Source organism: Euleptes europaea, chromosome 3 (assembly GCF_029931775.1).
Source record: "Euleptes europaea isolate rEulEur1 chromosome 3, rEulEur1.hap1, whole genome shotgun sequence".
NCBI classification, from domain to species: Eukaryota; Metazoa; Chordata; class Lepidosauria; order Squamata; family Sphaerodactylidae; genus Euleptes; species Euleptes europaea.
The window spans coordinates 96517990-96534483 of NC_079314.1; the positions used below are offsets into that span (position 1 = coordinate 96517990).

Genomic DNA, 16494 nt, shown 5'->3' on the forward strand with positions numbered 1-16494 from the left:
GAAATGTTCACACTTTTTAATGTTAAAAACTGTATTCTGAGGGCCAGGCTCCCAGTGAACTTGAAGACCGAGACTGGAGTAAGTGTTAGAGTCTCAGCACAGTGTTAAATTATTGAAAAGGGCTGAAATCCGAGCTGTGCCCTCCTAGCAGCTAATTAGGAGTGGAGGGGGAAATTAGCAAGTCATGCTTGCAGTGCAACTGACTCACCATCGCTCTAGGCAGACTTTGAAGCAGGCAGTAGCTGAAAGCGACTTGAGCGAACAGGGAAGTAAGTGAGTGAAGTTTGTCTGTGATGCAGTAAACCCCACCCCTTGCTAATTCCTCCCCCCCAAACAAGCCTTCTTAAGCGGAAGCTCTCAGGCAGGCACTCTGTGTGTGTTCTTTTCCCTTCCCCACCCCCCTCTTACAGAAGATGGGCAGCGAGTGAAAGAAGCCTTGTATGAACTCACGATGCAGAGCTCGGTGCCCCTCGTGTTCGTTCGGCAAAACCAAGTCGGGGGTTACGACAACACTTTACAGGTAAGAAGCTGTTAACGTGTTTGCTGCCGTTTTTGTTTTTTGAAGTCTTCAAAGCTCAAAGGCGAGAATCGGTCATTCATTTTTGACCCGGAGGTCTCTGCCTTGAAGCTTGCGAACCACATCGGTGGCAAAAGCCCCCTTTTCAATCTGGCGTCGTTAAACTAGAGGCCAGGTAAGGGCTGGGAGAGTTGGAAAAGGAAACCGATTCAGCTGGTAGACTTCATACAGACTTCAGAGAATCTTTCTATTTGTATTTGAAAAATTGATCAATGTGCCTTTAAATGTGAAGATAGATCATTGTATTTGAACAGCACCTTCAAATGCTTCCCCCAATACTGTTGTTTAAATGTAATAATCATTTGCTAGGAAGGTTTCAGTACAACCCAGAAGCTGTGATCATCTAGCTAAAGGCCATATGGGTGCTCAAGCAAGTTTCCATGTGGGCATCCCTAGGAAGGAAACTCACACATAAAAACATAAGAAGGCCATGCCAGATCAGACCAAGGCCCATCAAGTCCAGTAGTCTGTTCACACAGGGGCCAACCAGGTGCCTCTAGGAAGCCCATGAACAAGACATAGAGTGCTGCTGTGTGCAGGGTTCTCTTGCCGAAGCCAACAGCCAGGGCTTCTGCTTGTAGGTCTGCCAAATACTCTGTAAACCTTACCAATAATCTATTCCAGATGGAAGAACAGGTAGGGGCTGCATTCAGTTCCCTTCCACCCCATCTAACAATGGATGGGCACATGTTTTTATTTACTCATTTATTTGTTTGTTTCAATTTGTATCCCGGCCGAGGTGTGGTTACAAATCTTAGATTTATAAGCCACCTCAAGCAGGACTCTGAAGAGGCAGCATATAAATGTAGGAGCATTTTCACACAAGGCACTTAAGCCCATTTGAGTGTCTCCTGTGATATTTGTGTCGCATGTAAATGCTGTTAATGTGGGAGAGTATGTGGAAGATAAATTGACTGTACCTTCCAGCTAGTACAAGTTTTGCAATCCCATTACCGAAAGCCAGTAGTACATAAGCCTGTTGGGTGGTGTTTCTAATTATTTCAGCCCCAAATGGGTGGATTTCTCTCTTTATTGAATGCTGACAGGCACCCAAAGGACCACTTTGCCGTTTGCTGTGCTGTGACGCTTCTACAAGTCTGCCAGTTAGACTGAATTATGGTAGCTGTGGTTTTGTTCCTTACATTTGTAACCTGCCTTTTCTCCTCGTAACTCAGCAGAATTTTAGTTTCACCCTGACACTCTGAGGCGGGTCAGGCACCCAAGGCCACCCAGCACGTGCCGTAGAATTTGAACCTAACTTTCTTCTTATTGAAGCCTCAGACTTCAGCCTCTGCAGTGAAACCAATTATACCTATTGTTTGTGTGAATTAGCCTTCCATTGTTGGTAAAGGTTCAGAAATTATAGACAACTGCTTTTAGAAAGATGCTTCTCACTCTGAGGTGGAGGGCATCTTGGCGACTGATGGGTGATTCCTTTCCGGTGCTGAGGTTCAGAAATGATAGACAACTGCTTTTAGAAAGCTGCATACTTTTCGATTGATATCCATCTTTCTCAGCAGGGTAAATTTTATTGTTAGTTAAATGTTTGTATAGTGTATTCACTTGTGTGCGCGTTAAGTGATGACAAGTCGCTTCCGACTCATGACAACCCTATGAATCAATATCATTAACAGCCTTGCTCAGGGCCTTGGCTACCTGGTTTGAGTCAATCCAGCTCATGTTGGGTCTTCCTCCTTTCCTGCTGCCTTCGACTTCCTAGCGTTATTGTCTTTTCCAGCGGCTCTTGTCTTCTCATAAGGTGACCAAAGTGTGATAGCCTCAGTTTGGTCATTTTAGCTTCTAGAGACAGTTCAGGCTTGATGCAATTAGCTTACAAATAGCCAAAGTGCAAACACAGAATGGTACTCCAAAATAGTTGTACTTAACAGTGCAATTCTAGTTACAACTCCACCCTTCAAAACCCATTGACTTCAGTGGACTCAGAAGGGTGTGTAGCTCTTCTTGAGGTTGCACTGTATATAACATGAAACAACCCAGATTTTTGAAAGCAGCAATTATCAAAGCAGTCCTCCCATGGCCTTTTGAGAGTGAATTTGCACTACCTCATAAAAAAACAAAAATATTTGGGCTCTTTTCCAGCAATGTATCCCTCAGTGCTGGGGCCACAAGAAGCCCAGCTACACCCTGACGTTAAGGTGCTACTGGACTCGAATCTAGCCCTTATCCTGACATATATTGCCCCCGTGGTATGAAAAATGTGATGGTTCTTCCCTGATGCTCTTGGAGGAAGTGAGAACTGACAAAAAGTCTTGTCCAGTTGTCGGTTTCTTGTGCTCTCTGGATACTGTTGTGCTCAGCTGTGAACGCAGGAAATGACCCAGGGATTTCCCTGCAACTTTCTTGTTGTTCAGCACTGGAAAGAAAGGATATGTGGCAACTTTCCAGTTGACACCAGTCCTGTGGCAGTCAGTGGGTACATTCTAGCAGCGGCACATCTGGGGAGCCACTGTTGGTTGAAACAAATCCTCTCATTCCCAAAGTTTATCTGAAGAAGTGAGCTGTGGCTCACGAAAGCTCATACCCTGCCAGAAATTTTGTTAGTCTTTAAGGTGCTACTGGACTCTTGCTCTTTTCTACTCCCAAAGATTAAGGCCCTCTTGAAATGCCCTAGCTGGCAGTCTGGTTTGCACTTGAACTTCTCTTGTATTGCTGAGGTCAAAGTGAGCTGAGCCAATTATCCAGAGGCAGGAGACCAAGGCTGCATTTCGGCACCTGGTGAAGCACCGGAACCTTGTGACTGATTTTCAGCGGGAGGGCGAATGGAGAGAAAAGGAATGTGTTTTGCAGGCCCCAGCTGTCAAAATGCATTTGCAAAATTGGGAGGATCTTTTAAGCAGAATAATGGCAGCTAATCTGCAGACCTAGATTGCAAGACATACTCTCTTGCGGCGCAGCCCAGCGTTGTTTGATTTGATCTAAATTTCTACAGCACAAGCCACAAGTCAGTAAAGGAAATGCTGACCTACAAAACAGTTGGTCTCGGGATGCACCTATGCAAATATTTCCTTTTAAAATAGTGTGGAATTATTCCCTTATATGATGGTGTCCTATAATTATTGCCTCTCTGCCTACTCTGCAGCAAGCAGTTTTGAACCCTGATACAGTCTTCTGACTCTCCCAGGAAAGCCAATCAGAAACCCTCACATGCATATCCAAGAGCTGGCAGTGGGGTAGCAGCATGCATATGATCTGGCTCCTGGTGCCTATAGCCATTGTAAAATTACAGGGAACAACTTATAGCTCCAGGAAAAACTGCATGGAGAAACAACCCCAGAGTTGGTAAACTGGAGATGCAGGTTTGTTAATTATTTGGAGGCAGGGATGTAATGTTGGAGTGTGCTGATAGTTATGTAGACAGCGGGACACTAAAAATGCTGTTTAAAAAAAATGATTTATGGCAGAAAGGAGTTCCAGGGTTGGAATTAAGGCCCAGGCCAGATACAACATGCAGTCATACATCTACCCTAATGATGCTGCTTTTAAAAAAAAATCAAAAGCAGCCTAGGAGGCTGCAAGTTTGAACAGAGAAATGGCTAAGGCTAGCTATAGCAAAAAAGGAATGTGTTTCTTCACTCATGCGTACTGGAGTCCTATGCTTGTTTATTTGGAAATAAACTCTGCCAAATTCAATGGGATTTCTCCCAAATAAGCATGGATAGGCTTGTAGCTTGCCTAATCACACATTACGAAGTCCTTGTGTCTCCTGGATGTCCACCCTGACCTAATGACCACATCTGGTCTGGGAGTTCCATGCTCAGAACTTAGGTCCTCACAGACCTGATTCAAATTAGGACCATGGGAAGATGGGGCTCAAGCCTTCTTCCTCCCCGCACTTCTTCCTGACCAGAGAAGGCTCTGGGGAGATGATAGAACATAAGAAAGGCCATGCTGGATCAGACCAAGGTCCATCAAGTCCAGCAGTCTGTTCACACAGTGGCCAACCAGGTGCCTCTAGGAAGCCCACAAACAAGAAAACTACCTGTGTTCCAAAGCACCTAATATAATAGGGATGCTCCTCTGATCCTGAAGATAATAGTATTCATCATGGCTAGTATGTTACGTGCCCTGTTGGGCAAACATACATGAACTGAAGGGATACTAAGGATGCCAGCCTCGAGGTGGTACCTGCCTCTTTTCCCAAGGGACATCCCTGCAGGCGGCTCTGGACATTAGCAGATCAGAGGAATAATATTAATGAAGAGTGTGAGGAGTTGCTCTTGAAGTTCAAAAGTTTCAGCCGATGGACAGTCCATTTGGGCTTCTCTCAAGCCTTTAGGATGCTGGGAACAAACTGAACAATGCTCTAACACAGTGATCCTCAATGTAATGCCTGCCAGTGTGTTTTCTGGTGTTTACTTGCTTCTTCCCCAAAGCATCTCTTTGTCTCAAAGCAAAGAGCCAATCCTAGCTTTTCTCCACTTTATTGGAGCAGAAGGTACTTCAGAAGAGCCCAGAAGGTATCACCTTTGCGTCTTCAGAAAGCATGTATCCAGAAACAGCTGCTTCGGATATAGCAGCTAGCTTGGAACCTTCCAAGATTTGTGGATCCTTCCAACATTTTCTGAGTGATCCATAGGGTTGCCAACCTCCAGGTGGTGGCTGGAGATCTCCCACTATTACAGTTGATCTCCAGGCGATGGAGATCCAGTTCACCTGAAGAAAATGGCCGCTTTAGAAGGTGGACTCTATGGCATGATACCCCATTGAAGTCCTTCCCCTCACTAAACCCCACCCCCCTGAGGATCCACCTCCAAAATCTCCAGGTATTTCCCAACCCAGAGTTGGCAACCCTAGTGAACCCCCATGGCAGCCATTTTGTGGTGGTGACCACTGCCCTGTTCTCAGGAGGATTTCTTAATAATGCCAGCCTTCTGGCAGAGTCACCCTTTCAGATTCCAGAAGAGGGAGGCAAGATTCTCAAAAATGTTCTTTAAAAGGCAGGGGTTGTTTATGCTTACTGTTATATACTCATAATAACTATAGCAGTGCTGTGAATGCATGTTTACATTCACAATTTTTTAAAAAGCAAAGTGATTTGTTCTTCTGGCTTGCGTAGCTAAAATGTAACTACATTTAATTGCTTATAATAATAGCCCATCCAGTGTGTAGAACCTGTAAGGTGCTGGAGCAGTTAAGTATTCCTATGGAATAATTATATGTGGTCTGAAAGACTGCAGGGTGGGAGGAGAAGAAATGTTGCCACTTCCACCCCCACCTCCCCCGTAACAGTCATATGCCTTACAGCTTATTTGGAATGCAAAGTTGTATAGATAACATTAAAGATTGGTGGCTGGATTCAGCAACTGGAAGTAAGCAAACAGGAAAACACTTTTAGATGGACCTTTCTCTCCCCCCCCCCCCAGTTTGTTTCTCTTGTTTTGCAATTCAGGGTTATTGTTGTTGTTTTTCACCGCCGGTGAACGATATTGCGATCCATGTTGAATTCTCATTGTTTTCTCTATTTAGGCGCTCAAGGAAGGAAAGCTTAAAAAGATGCTCAAAGTGAATGGCCAAGCAGGAGGACATTCTTATGACTACGATCTGATCGTCATTGGAGGGGGCTCGGGTGGACTGGCTGCTTCCAAGGTGGGTTCAACAAACACAGGTTCACGAGCGACCGGCTAACTGGGCTGCGGTTCTGTTCGGATACATTTTCCCTGAGACAGGGATGGATTCATTCTGTCTAAATCCTGGAGTGGATTATGGAACCTGGAGTGGGTTCTGCAATCCGCTGTGGGCATGAGAAAGGAGGGCTAGAACTGCATGCTTCTAAATAAGTGTGACAAAAGAGTTGATAACAGCTCAGAGCCCTTGTTCCGCCAGAAACTTCTGGATATGTAAGGTGAGGTCCAGCGTTGTCCACCCTGTGTGCTGATTTTGGAAGGGACACGGAACCACCTCCTTGGAAACCGTTTTTACCTCCTGGAGCCTGGGCTTGTAGCCATGATTGTAGTTGGACTGGAGCTCCATGCCATCCCTAATGGTAGTTTAGCCAGAGCATATGTGTGTGTGTGTTGAGTGCCGTCAAGTCGCTTCCGACTCATGGTGACCCTATGAATCAATGTCCTCCAAAACGTCCTCTCCTTAACAGCCTTGCTCAGGTCTTGCAAATGTAGGGCTGTGGCTTCCTTTATTGAGTCAATCCATCTCTTGTTGGGTCTTCCTCTTTTCCTGCTGCCCTCAACTTTTCCTAGCATGACTGTCTTTTCCAGTGACTCCTGTCTTCTCATACTGTGACCAAAATACGGTAGCCTCAGTTTAGTCATTTTAGCTTCCAGGGTCAGTTCAGGCCTCATTTGATCTATAACCCACTGATTTGTTTTTTGGCAGTCCTCAGTATCAGTAACACTCTCCTCCAACACCGTTTTTCAAAGGAATCTACTTTCTTCCTATCCACTTTCTTCATTGTCTAGCTTTCACACCCATACATGGTAATATATACTATGGCAGAGCCAGAGCATATACCAAATATCAAAAGAAATGTGACATATCTAAATCGTATTGGAGAAAATTTCTGTTGGATTTCCTAGTATAGCATCCTCTCTTTTGTGTTTTTGTATTTGCCATTTAGTCCCCTTATTGTGAATAAAGGGAAAGGTAGTAGTATTTGAAAGGATGTTAGCCTTTACAACAAAATTCCATTTTGATTCAAGGTATCACATATAGTTATATCAATGAAATATTTTATTTTGCTGGTTTAATGTGATCTTGGTCGTCCCTGCTAAGTACCTGGAACTGAACTGGACCCTTAGAAAAATACTTTTTCAAATCTGAGTTTCTCTCACATGAAGCTGCCTTATACTGAATCAGACCCTTGGTCCATCAAAGTCAGTACTGTCTGCTCAGACCAGCAGCGGCTCTCCAGGGTCTCAGGCAAGGGTCTTTCACGTCACCTACTTGCCTAGTCCCTTTAACTGGAGATGCCAGGGGATTGAACCTAGGACCTTCTACATGCCAAGCAGATGCTCTACCACTGAGCTACAGCCCCTCTCCTTGTTTCTTCCCTGTCTTCTATGCTTTCTTTATTTTTGTGGAATAATTAGACCAGATTTATAAGTCTTGGTGCTGCCATGCTGGGGGATGCTTGTTATTCTACACATCTAACTGGGTGCAGCTGACAGGTTAAAAGTTATGCTGATAATAAAAGTCTGATTGCAGTATTTGGACAGTTGAATACTGTTCCTTTAAAGACAGTGTGGGGTTCTGTAGTTGATTGCAAAGAAGTACAGATGAATGATGCTGATTATGTGAAGCAGGCAAAGCTTATTGCCAGTCTGAGCTCTGCTGTTCTTGAAGCAAGCAAATTGAAGTCAGAAAAATAAGGGAAAGGAATCTATTTTTAGGTGGGTCATGTGGGAGAGCAGGGAGAGCCTGCTATAATACCATGTCAGTAAAGTAGTTAAGATGACTTTGAGTTCACATTTCTTAAATGAACTGTGAAGCTCCCCCCCGCCCTCAAGTCACAGCTGACTTACGCCCACCCCATAGGGTTTTCAAAGCAAAAGATGTTTGGAGGTGGTTTGCCATTGCCTGCCTCCATGTCACAACCCTGGTATTCCTTGGAGGTCTCCCATCCAAACGCTAGCCAGGGTCAGGGCTGAGTGTGTAACTGGCCCAAGGTCACCCAGCAAACTTCCACGGCGTGAGTGGGGATTTGAACCTGGGTTTCCCAGGTCCTAGTCTGACACCTTAACCACTATATCATGCTGGCTGTCATAAAGCTATAGCATTTAGAAAATAGTGAGCCAAGGAAGATCGCTGAAGGCTTTGAGTACTCTATGGCTTGTATTCCTGTCTTTGTTTGTAACTTCTTTGGAAACTTCCGGAGATACCCCCCAGGGTAACATCATTTTTCACTACTACACTCCTAAAGCATCGTAAGGTACAATTGTGTTGAGACTTAACTGGTTTTAGCCCAGCATGCATTTCACTCCAGGATTCTGAGACTTGCATGGAGTATAGAACTTACAGTACATTTGAAGGATACGCTTTCCAACTATTTCTTCTTAGCAGGACAGAAATTACTCTGAATGTTAAAATTAAATTGGCTTTAAAATTAATTGGCTTTGAGAGCTTAGAACTAGTTTTTGCGTCTTGTGGGGTTAACTGAAAGTGCAGTCCTAAGCAGAATTACACCCTTCTGAGCGTATTGGTGTTAATGAACTTAGAAGGGTCGAACTCTGTTTAGGATTGCAGTGTGAATAGAATTTAATCCAAAATTTATCACTATTGAAGCATGAAGGCTGAAGAAGAAGGGTCATTTCTGTCTGCAGAATGTTGCTGGAGCGCTAGTGCAAATATTTCTCATGTTTGCATCAGGACTGGAAAAACTATTCCAGATGTGAGTGAGGTGCCCAGAAGAAACAAAACTTTCAGAATTACGAAATGTTACATTTTTAATCTAAAGAGGGTACATCAACCACCCAGTCTCCAAGGCCATCAATTGTGCAACGGTGCTCTAAAATTAGATGGGTAAGAAAATGTGCTTCAGAACAAATTATTATATGATAGCACAGATACCGATCATGAATTAATGATAACATAGGACTTTTTTGGTGGAGCATGAAGTTGTGCTGGGTGGAATCTGCAAAGCAAGAATCTGGCAAGTGTCAGTATCTGTTGTATTCTCCCTGGTGTGGGTGGGCATGGAGAGATGACATGGGGGACCAGTGTTACATTAAACTGGTGGGGCATGCAGAATGTATCAGTGCACTGGTTTCCTGTAGGAAATGTCTTACTGGAGGCCCATAGACCAACAACAGCAGCTGAATTCTAGCTTCACTAGCACATAGTTCCTTCCCTACTGATTAGAAGCTTATTTAAACTTATATCAGCCAACACTGCGGCCTTCTGCAGCATTCCAGTCTGTTCATCATATTGTGGCTTGTGGCTGCAGCTGCTATATTGGGAGGTGAGCGATCTCAGATTTAGATCTCCTGCTGTGATTGTTCTTGTCAGCAAGAAACTATCAGTACTTGTGAACTTATCCTTGTGTTTAGTGTGTTCATACTAATGATTTTCTTGGAATGCGTAGAATGCGGACCAAGGCTGTGGCCTAAAGTCAGATTCATATGCCTGTTGGCTTGCCACCATTGCTCGATAAACACATCATTTTATGTCTCAGAAATGAAGCTCGTTTTAAAAGGAGCTTTGGACCGTCATCATTTTTAATGAGCCTGGGATCCAGAAGCAAGACATCTCCAGGGCTACTCATGCAATGGAATGCAACCATTTGACACAGTTGTGGTCATTCAACAAGCCAAATTGTCATTCAGCATTTAATTAAGTTTATGTTGCTTCACCATCCCCCCCCCTTTTCTGGCATCAAGTGCTGTTTTTCTCGTGACTCAGGTAATGGTTACGGAAATACAATCTTGTCTTCATCAAATAGAGAAAATGAAAGGGGAGAACCAACAAAACTGTAAAGCCTTTTCCCGTGTGTGTTTGACGTTCCCCCAAAGCATTTCATAATGGAACTAGAGTTTTTCAACACCCAGCCAGCTGCTGGTCCAAACAATATAAAAATTGGTTAATGGAGGCAGTCCAGATGCTCCAGCTAACTACATTCCCAAATCAATGCTCTTATCATTTGGCCAGTGTTGTTGATAGGTTTCTAAGCTATCTAGTCCTCAGATCTGATGATCCAGCAAGGCAAATCTTATATTCTTTGGTAAGATAGGTGTAAGACGGAGCTTTTCCACTAGGCCTGTAACTGAGAGCAGCCATGGGTGTCATCTGCTGGCCTCCCTACTAGGGTTGCCAGCTCCGGATTGAGAAATACCTGGAGATTTTGGGAGCGAAGCCTGAAGAGGGCGGGGTTTGGGGAGGGAAGGGGAGGGACTGCAATGCCATAGAGTCCAATTGCCAAAGCAGCCATTTTCTCCAGGTGAACTGATCTCTATCACCTGGAGATCAGTTGTAATAGCAGGAGATCTCCAGCTAGCACCTGGAGGCTGGCAACCCTACTCCCTTCTCCCCTTTTTCTACCTCTGCCGGGTTATACATTATGGGGGAGGGCTCTGTCTAACTGCCAAGCGTTCAGCAGCTATTAGACTTTTAATTGAGTGCCATCTATTGCTTTATTGTAGGTAAGATTAACTGGATTTTGTTTTAATGATGTTGGATGTTTTAATGAATATGTATTATGTTATATTTATAATTGTTCTGTCGTTACTCGCCCTGAGCCCAGGCCTGGCTGGGGAGGGCGGGATAGAAATTTAATAAATAAATGAATTAGGAATTCACTCTTCCTGAATCCAAACTCAATATCCCTTCTTAGGAATGGCCATTAGGAAGACCAGGATACTTTAAGTCTCACTTGCTTGGTCAGAAAGTGAAAAAGGGGCGCTTCCTTACACTGTCTCTAACAATGACCACCCCCATCATTGCTGTCACAATCTTTTGAGCATTCCTGAAATTTAAGTGCCTGGTATTGTTCTATTAACTAATGACGTTCATCGCCCACTTTGGCTTCAATTGCAAAATCGGGAGTGCTACTGACCTGCCATGGTTTCTTTCTTGTTTTAATTATTAATATTTTGATAATATTATGTTTGTCACTAAACCTGCACATCCCTTTAGGATAAAAAAAGTGGGATAGAAATGTTTCAGTGCCGTTTTGGGGGTACTCAAGCCGGGGCTAACAGCATCTCCTACGATTCCAAAGGGCTCGGCCCTCCTGATCTCGGTCATCTTTTTGTCCTGATGAGTTCCCATCCCTGCAAAATGTATATAAGTTATAGGAACTTCTGGAGCTGTACTACATGAGCTGATATGTACTGTATCCGTAGGCAATAAAGCTTTTTTGTGTTGTAGGTCTGGGGCTGATAAGTTCTTCCAGGTGCAAATAAGTTCCTGAAGGAGGGCAAATGTTTCAGTAAATCAATTATTGTTTCTAGCTATGGTACCTCTGGAAGCACCACAGGCTGCCTCAGTCTTCCTTAGCATCTATCCAACTGCTGTTATGAGTTACTTTTCTTATGTAATTACAGGCCTTTTGCTGACCTTTGGGAGTTCTACTCCATAATGTCAGGTGGCGTTTAAACATGGGCAGGAGGACTGCGAAACTCCCTTACTTATCCGAGTGGTTAAATGTAGCATGTAATTACAGGTCTGAACGAGGTTGTGTCGACCAGATGTGCAGTGAGAGTTTCAGATTGAAACTTAATTCCCAATCATGCATGCCCCACTTTGTATTAGGAGTGCAGGAAAAGCGGGTCAAGGGCCCCTAGGGTAACCAGGTCCCTCTTCGCCACCGGTAGGAGGTTTTTGGGGTGGAGCCTGAGGAGGGTGGGGTTTGGGGAGGGACTTCAATGCCATAGAGTCCAATTGCCAAAGCGACCATTTTCTCCAGGGGAACTGATCTCTGTCGGCTGGAGATCAGTTGTAATAGCAGGACATCTCCAGCTAGTTCCTGGAGGCTGGCAACCCTAAGTGCCTCCTTTCCATTTACCTAACCTGAAATAGCCCTGACCTGGATGGCCCAGGCTAGCCTGATCTCCTCAGATCTCAGAAGCTAAGCAGGGTCGGTCCTGGTTAGTATTTGGATGGGAGACCACCAAGGAATACCAGGGTTGCTGTGCAGAGGAAGGCACTGGCAAACCACCTCTGTTAGTCTCTTGCCTTGAAAACCCCCCAAAAAGGGGTCGCCATAAGGCGGCTGCGACTTGACGGCACTTTACACACACACACAACCTGAAATAGCCCCAGAGAGCTGCTGTTTGCCCCACAGGGGAAATTTACATGTACTTATGGGCTACATGTATGTTACATCTCCTCTGTTTTTGGAATATAAGATTGCTTCTACCTGGGGATGATTCGCTGGTGCACTCTCATGCCTGGTGCAGAGGCATTCAGAACAGCAACAAAGCCTCCACATGGGGAGATTATTTTTTCCTCTGTTTTCCCCTGTGCCCACCGTTTCTTCCCCTTGCTGACAATGTTTTTTGCCAGCTTTTTTAGAAAACAAAAGGTAGTAAGTGCAAAAGGTAGTAAGTACATAGTAATACTGCTACAGCAATATACCTACGGCTTTTTTTTTTTTAAAGGCAAAAAAAACCAAAAACCTTCTGGTGGTGAGGCAGGGGTGTAGTGGGCCCAAGGGAAAATTACATGGGAAATGGCACTGGGTGTGGGTGGTGAGTTGAGGAAATCTGTGCCTTCCCACCCAAATTCTCCTCCAAACCGCTTTGAGTATGATCTTTCAGGAAAGAGCAGACCAAGGCAAGTTTATGGAAAAACACAGCGAAACTGGGAAAACCTGGAAAGTGGACAACTACAGCATAATGTTGGTAAACCCCACCCCCACCCTGCAACCATTTGGGGGAAAGTACAGAGCAAAATCGCCCTGACCTGGATGGGCCAGGCTAGCCTGATTTCGTCAGATCTCAGAAGTTAAGCAGGGTCAGCCCTGGTTAGTATTTGGATGGGAGACCACCAAGGAATGCCAGGGTTGCTGTGCAGAGGAAGGCACTGGCAAACCACCTCTGTTCGTCTCTTGCCGTGAAAACCCCAAAAGGGGTCGCCATAAGTGGGCTGTGACTTGACGGCACTTTACACACACACACAGAGCAAAATCACAAATGTTTGCTAAAAGGCCAAGATGTTCTGACCTCTTGTGAGAATGTGTGGGAAATATTCATCTTCACACCTTCTGCCTCAAGTATTCCAGAAACTACTCCTGAATGCGAGTTTTCCAGCTTACACTGTAATCCCTTCAGGCCTTGTGTTTTCTGCCCCTGGTCTGTCCATAGCATGAACCTTTTGCCTAAATATCCTAGTAATGCGTATCTTTATTATATTTTCATTTTTAGTATTTATATATATGTAGCATTAATGAGTAACAGAAAGTACTTCATGGCCATTTTGCACATTACTCAGAGGCAAACCCAAATTTGCTGTCAGTCTTCCCAGAGCCTGATATCTTGGCTAACCCTGTTCCACCTCCTGTCTCTTGGCCCTGTGGCCTCATTTGGGGGTTCCGGCCCACAGTTGGAGAACGATTGTGTCAGCCAAATGGACATGGGACATACTTTCCCTCTGTTCTTAGAAAGGACTTGTGGACACCCTGGATTGCCTTTGCAAACCCCCAGGGCCCCCAGACCCCAGTATGAGAAATGCTGATATAAGATGCTTGTGATCCACTGAATGTGTAACTTCTTTTGTTCAAAGACTGGTTTCTTTATTTGATTTTCAGGAAGCCGCCAAGCTTGGCAAGAAGGTGATGGTGCTGGATTTTGTTGCCCCTACTCCTTTGGGAACTAGATGGGGTAAGTCAATGATTCACAACTTTTGTTAACACTGGGGCACAGCCATCATAGAATCATAGAGTTGGAAGGGACCACCAGGGTTATCTAGTCCAACCCCCTGCACAATGCAGGAAATTCATAACTATCTCCCCTCACACCCCCAGTGACCCCTACTCCACACCAGAAAATGGCTAAAAAAAAAAAAAAAAAAACCTCCAGGACCCCTGCCCAATCTGGCCTGGAGGAAAATTGCTTCCTGATCTCAAAGTGGCGATCGGCACTACCTTGGGCATGCAAGAAAAGGCCACGAGAGCCAAACACTGATGCAAACCTTCCTGCCCTCCCTCTCATGACCTGCCTAAGGTCATAGAATCAGCATTGCTGACAGATGGTCATCTAGCCTCTGCTTAAAAACCGCTCTAACTGTTAGAAAGCTCTTTCATATGATCATTCTTCATGGTCTGCCTCAGAGTTCAAAACGGACTGGGAAAATACCGGGTTCCCTAGGATTGTGCAGCTACCATTTGCTTCTGGGCTTTGCAGGGGGTAGGGGTTATTGGGCTTCAGTTTCTATTAGAAGCCAGTTCTCATACTCTGCTACCAGCATGTTAAAGAAGAGAAGATGTGCTAGTTGAGGGGAGGAATTATATTTGGATTCTGTGCAGCAATGTTAGGATCTCTAAACCATCCCTGGACTGGGAAAGGGAAGGTGCCTCCTCCCATCATCCAGTGCAGGAACCCAGCTGGTTATTGGGGACAGGGCAGTGGTGAATATACATGTAATCCCCGTCTGCGTGCTGAAGCTGAAGGGTGAAGAGAAAGGTTAGACTTGGTTGTTTCCTGGAGTGCCTGGGTCCCTCCTCCTACCTGTCATGTTGACGGGCACTTAGCTAATATGAATAGCCAACCACCTTCTCATGCCATCTTATACGTTCATGTGTTTGTTTCCTTTACTCTTTCTGCTTACAATATTTCACAGCACACACACTACCCATTAACTTTCTGGCTTTGCCATGGCTTCCTTTTTCATCCACACACCAAGGAAGGAAGATCCAGAATAATAGCCCCATGGATATACTCACAAGGAAGAGTCTGAGCCAATTCCCTTGCTAAAGGTTCTCCAATACCAGTCTAATCTTCTGTATCCGTTTATTACATTTTTATCCCATCCTTCCTCCAAGGAGTTCAGGGAACCATATGTGATTCTCCCTTCCCTACCAATCAGTGTTTCAACTGATTGTGCGCTTGATTTCTGCATTAAAAGATTGTGTGATCCCAATGGTGGAAGTAAGAACACCGTGAATTGTAATGTGATAAGAACATAAGAAAAGCCCCGCTGGATCAGACCCAGGCCCATCAAGTCCAGCAGTCTGTTCACACAGTGGCCAACCAGATGCCTCTAGGAAGCCCCCCAAACAAGACGACTGCAGCAGCACCATCCTGCCTGTGTTCCACAGCACCTAAGATAATAGGCATGCTCCTCTGATCCTGGAGAGAATAGGTATGCATCATGGCTAGTATCCATTTTTACTAGTAGCCATGAATACTCCTTTCTTCCATGAACATGTCCACTCCCCTCTTAAAGCCTTCCAAGTTGGCAACTACCACCACATTTTGGGGCAGGGAGTTCCACAATTTAACTATGGTATTTGGTTCTCTTCCTTTCTCAGGTCTTGGAGGAACTTGTGTCAATGTAGGCTGCATCCCTAAAAAGCTGATGCACCAGACAGCTTTGCTTGGACAAGCCATAGCTGATGCGCCCAAGTTTGGATGGCAGGTGGCACCCAAAGGTATGTGCATGGAAATCACCTTTGTCTGCTGGCTGAGTCGGTTGTGCTGCTGTGTAAGGCTTTGTATTGAGGTGACACAAGAACAAAGTAACTCAAGTAGGGAGGGCACATTTCAAAGTTTTGAAGCCATGTTTGGGGATATAATCAAGATTACATTGCAAAAAAAAAGCAAAGTACTCATAAGAGCAATTGTTGTGGTTCTTTTTAAAAAGTATTTGCTCACAAGCTGGATTGTGTGAATGCAGTTATCAAATATATCTGTTCATAGCTGAGGAACCACAGCACTGATGGTATCTGAGAAAATTTTAACTCTGCGTGTATGAGACTTTCCTTTTAAAGAAATATGAAATGAGCATTTAAACAGTTTCAGAAGATTACTCCACACCACCTGCAAAATACTTTGAGCCACGTCTGCCCACATCGTTAGCCTTGCACGATGTCAGCAAAACTCTACAAACCTCAGAGAATTAAACTAATTTAAAATAAAAGGGGCGTAGCAATGAGTTGAGTCAGGTGTGTCTGTTATTATGTAGCATGCTAATGGGAAATGAAGGCTGTGGGAAACGAGATGCACAGATGAAAAGCTGGATGCTTTTTTTTTCCTCGGCAGTAAATCACAGCTGGGAGACCATGACGGAAGCGGTTCAGAATTACATTGGCTCACTGAACTGGGGCTACCTGGTAGCTCTCCGAGATAATAAAGTCACGTATGAGAACGCTTATGGAGAATTCGTTGGGCCTCACAGGATTAAGGTACTGAATCTCTGAGCGGTTTATTGTGCCATTCTGTTGGCATCACAACTCTCCCGTTTTATTTGAGCAGGGAAAGGGTGCAGCAGGTCTGCTTTTAATGAGAATG

General features: G+C 44.7%; 1 protein-coding gene across 1 annotated transcript in view; it reads left to right on the forward strand.

Annotated features, from left to right (window-relative positions):
• Positions 1–407: 407 nt before the first annotated feature.
• TXNRD1 (thioredoxin reductase 1) overlaps positions 408–16494 on the forward strand; it is a 34372-nt gene continuing 18285 nt past the window's right edge. Inside the window, exons 1-5 of the mRNA XM_056846253.1 lie at positions 408–520; positions 6065–6184; positions 13794–13866; positions 15516–15635; positions 16246–16388. Of these exons, the coding sequence (XP_056702231.1) occupies positions 452–520; positions 6065–6184; positions 13794–13866; positions 15516–15635; positions 16246–16388 (525 nt within the window). The 5' untranslated portion in view covers positions 408–451. The remainder of the gene's footprint in view (positions 521–6064; positions 6185–13793; positions 13867–15515; positions 15636–16245; positions 16389–16494) is intronic.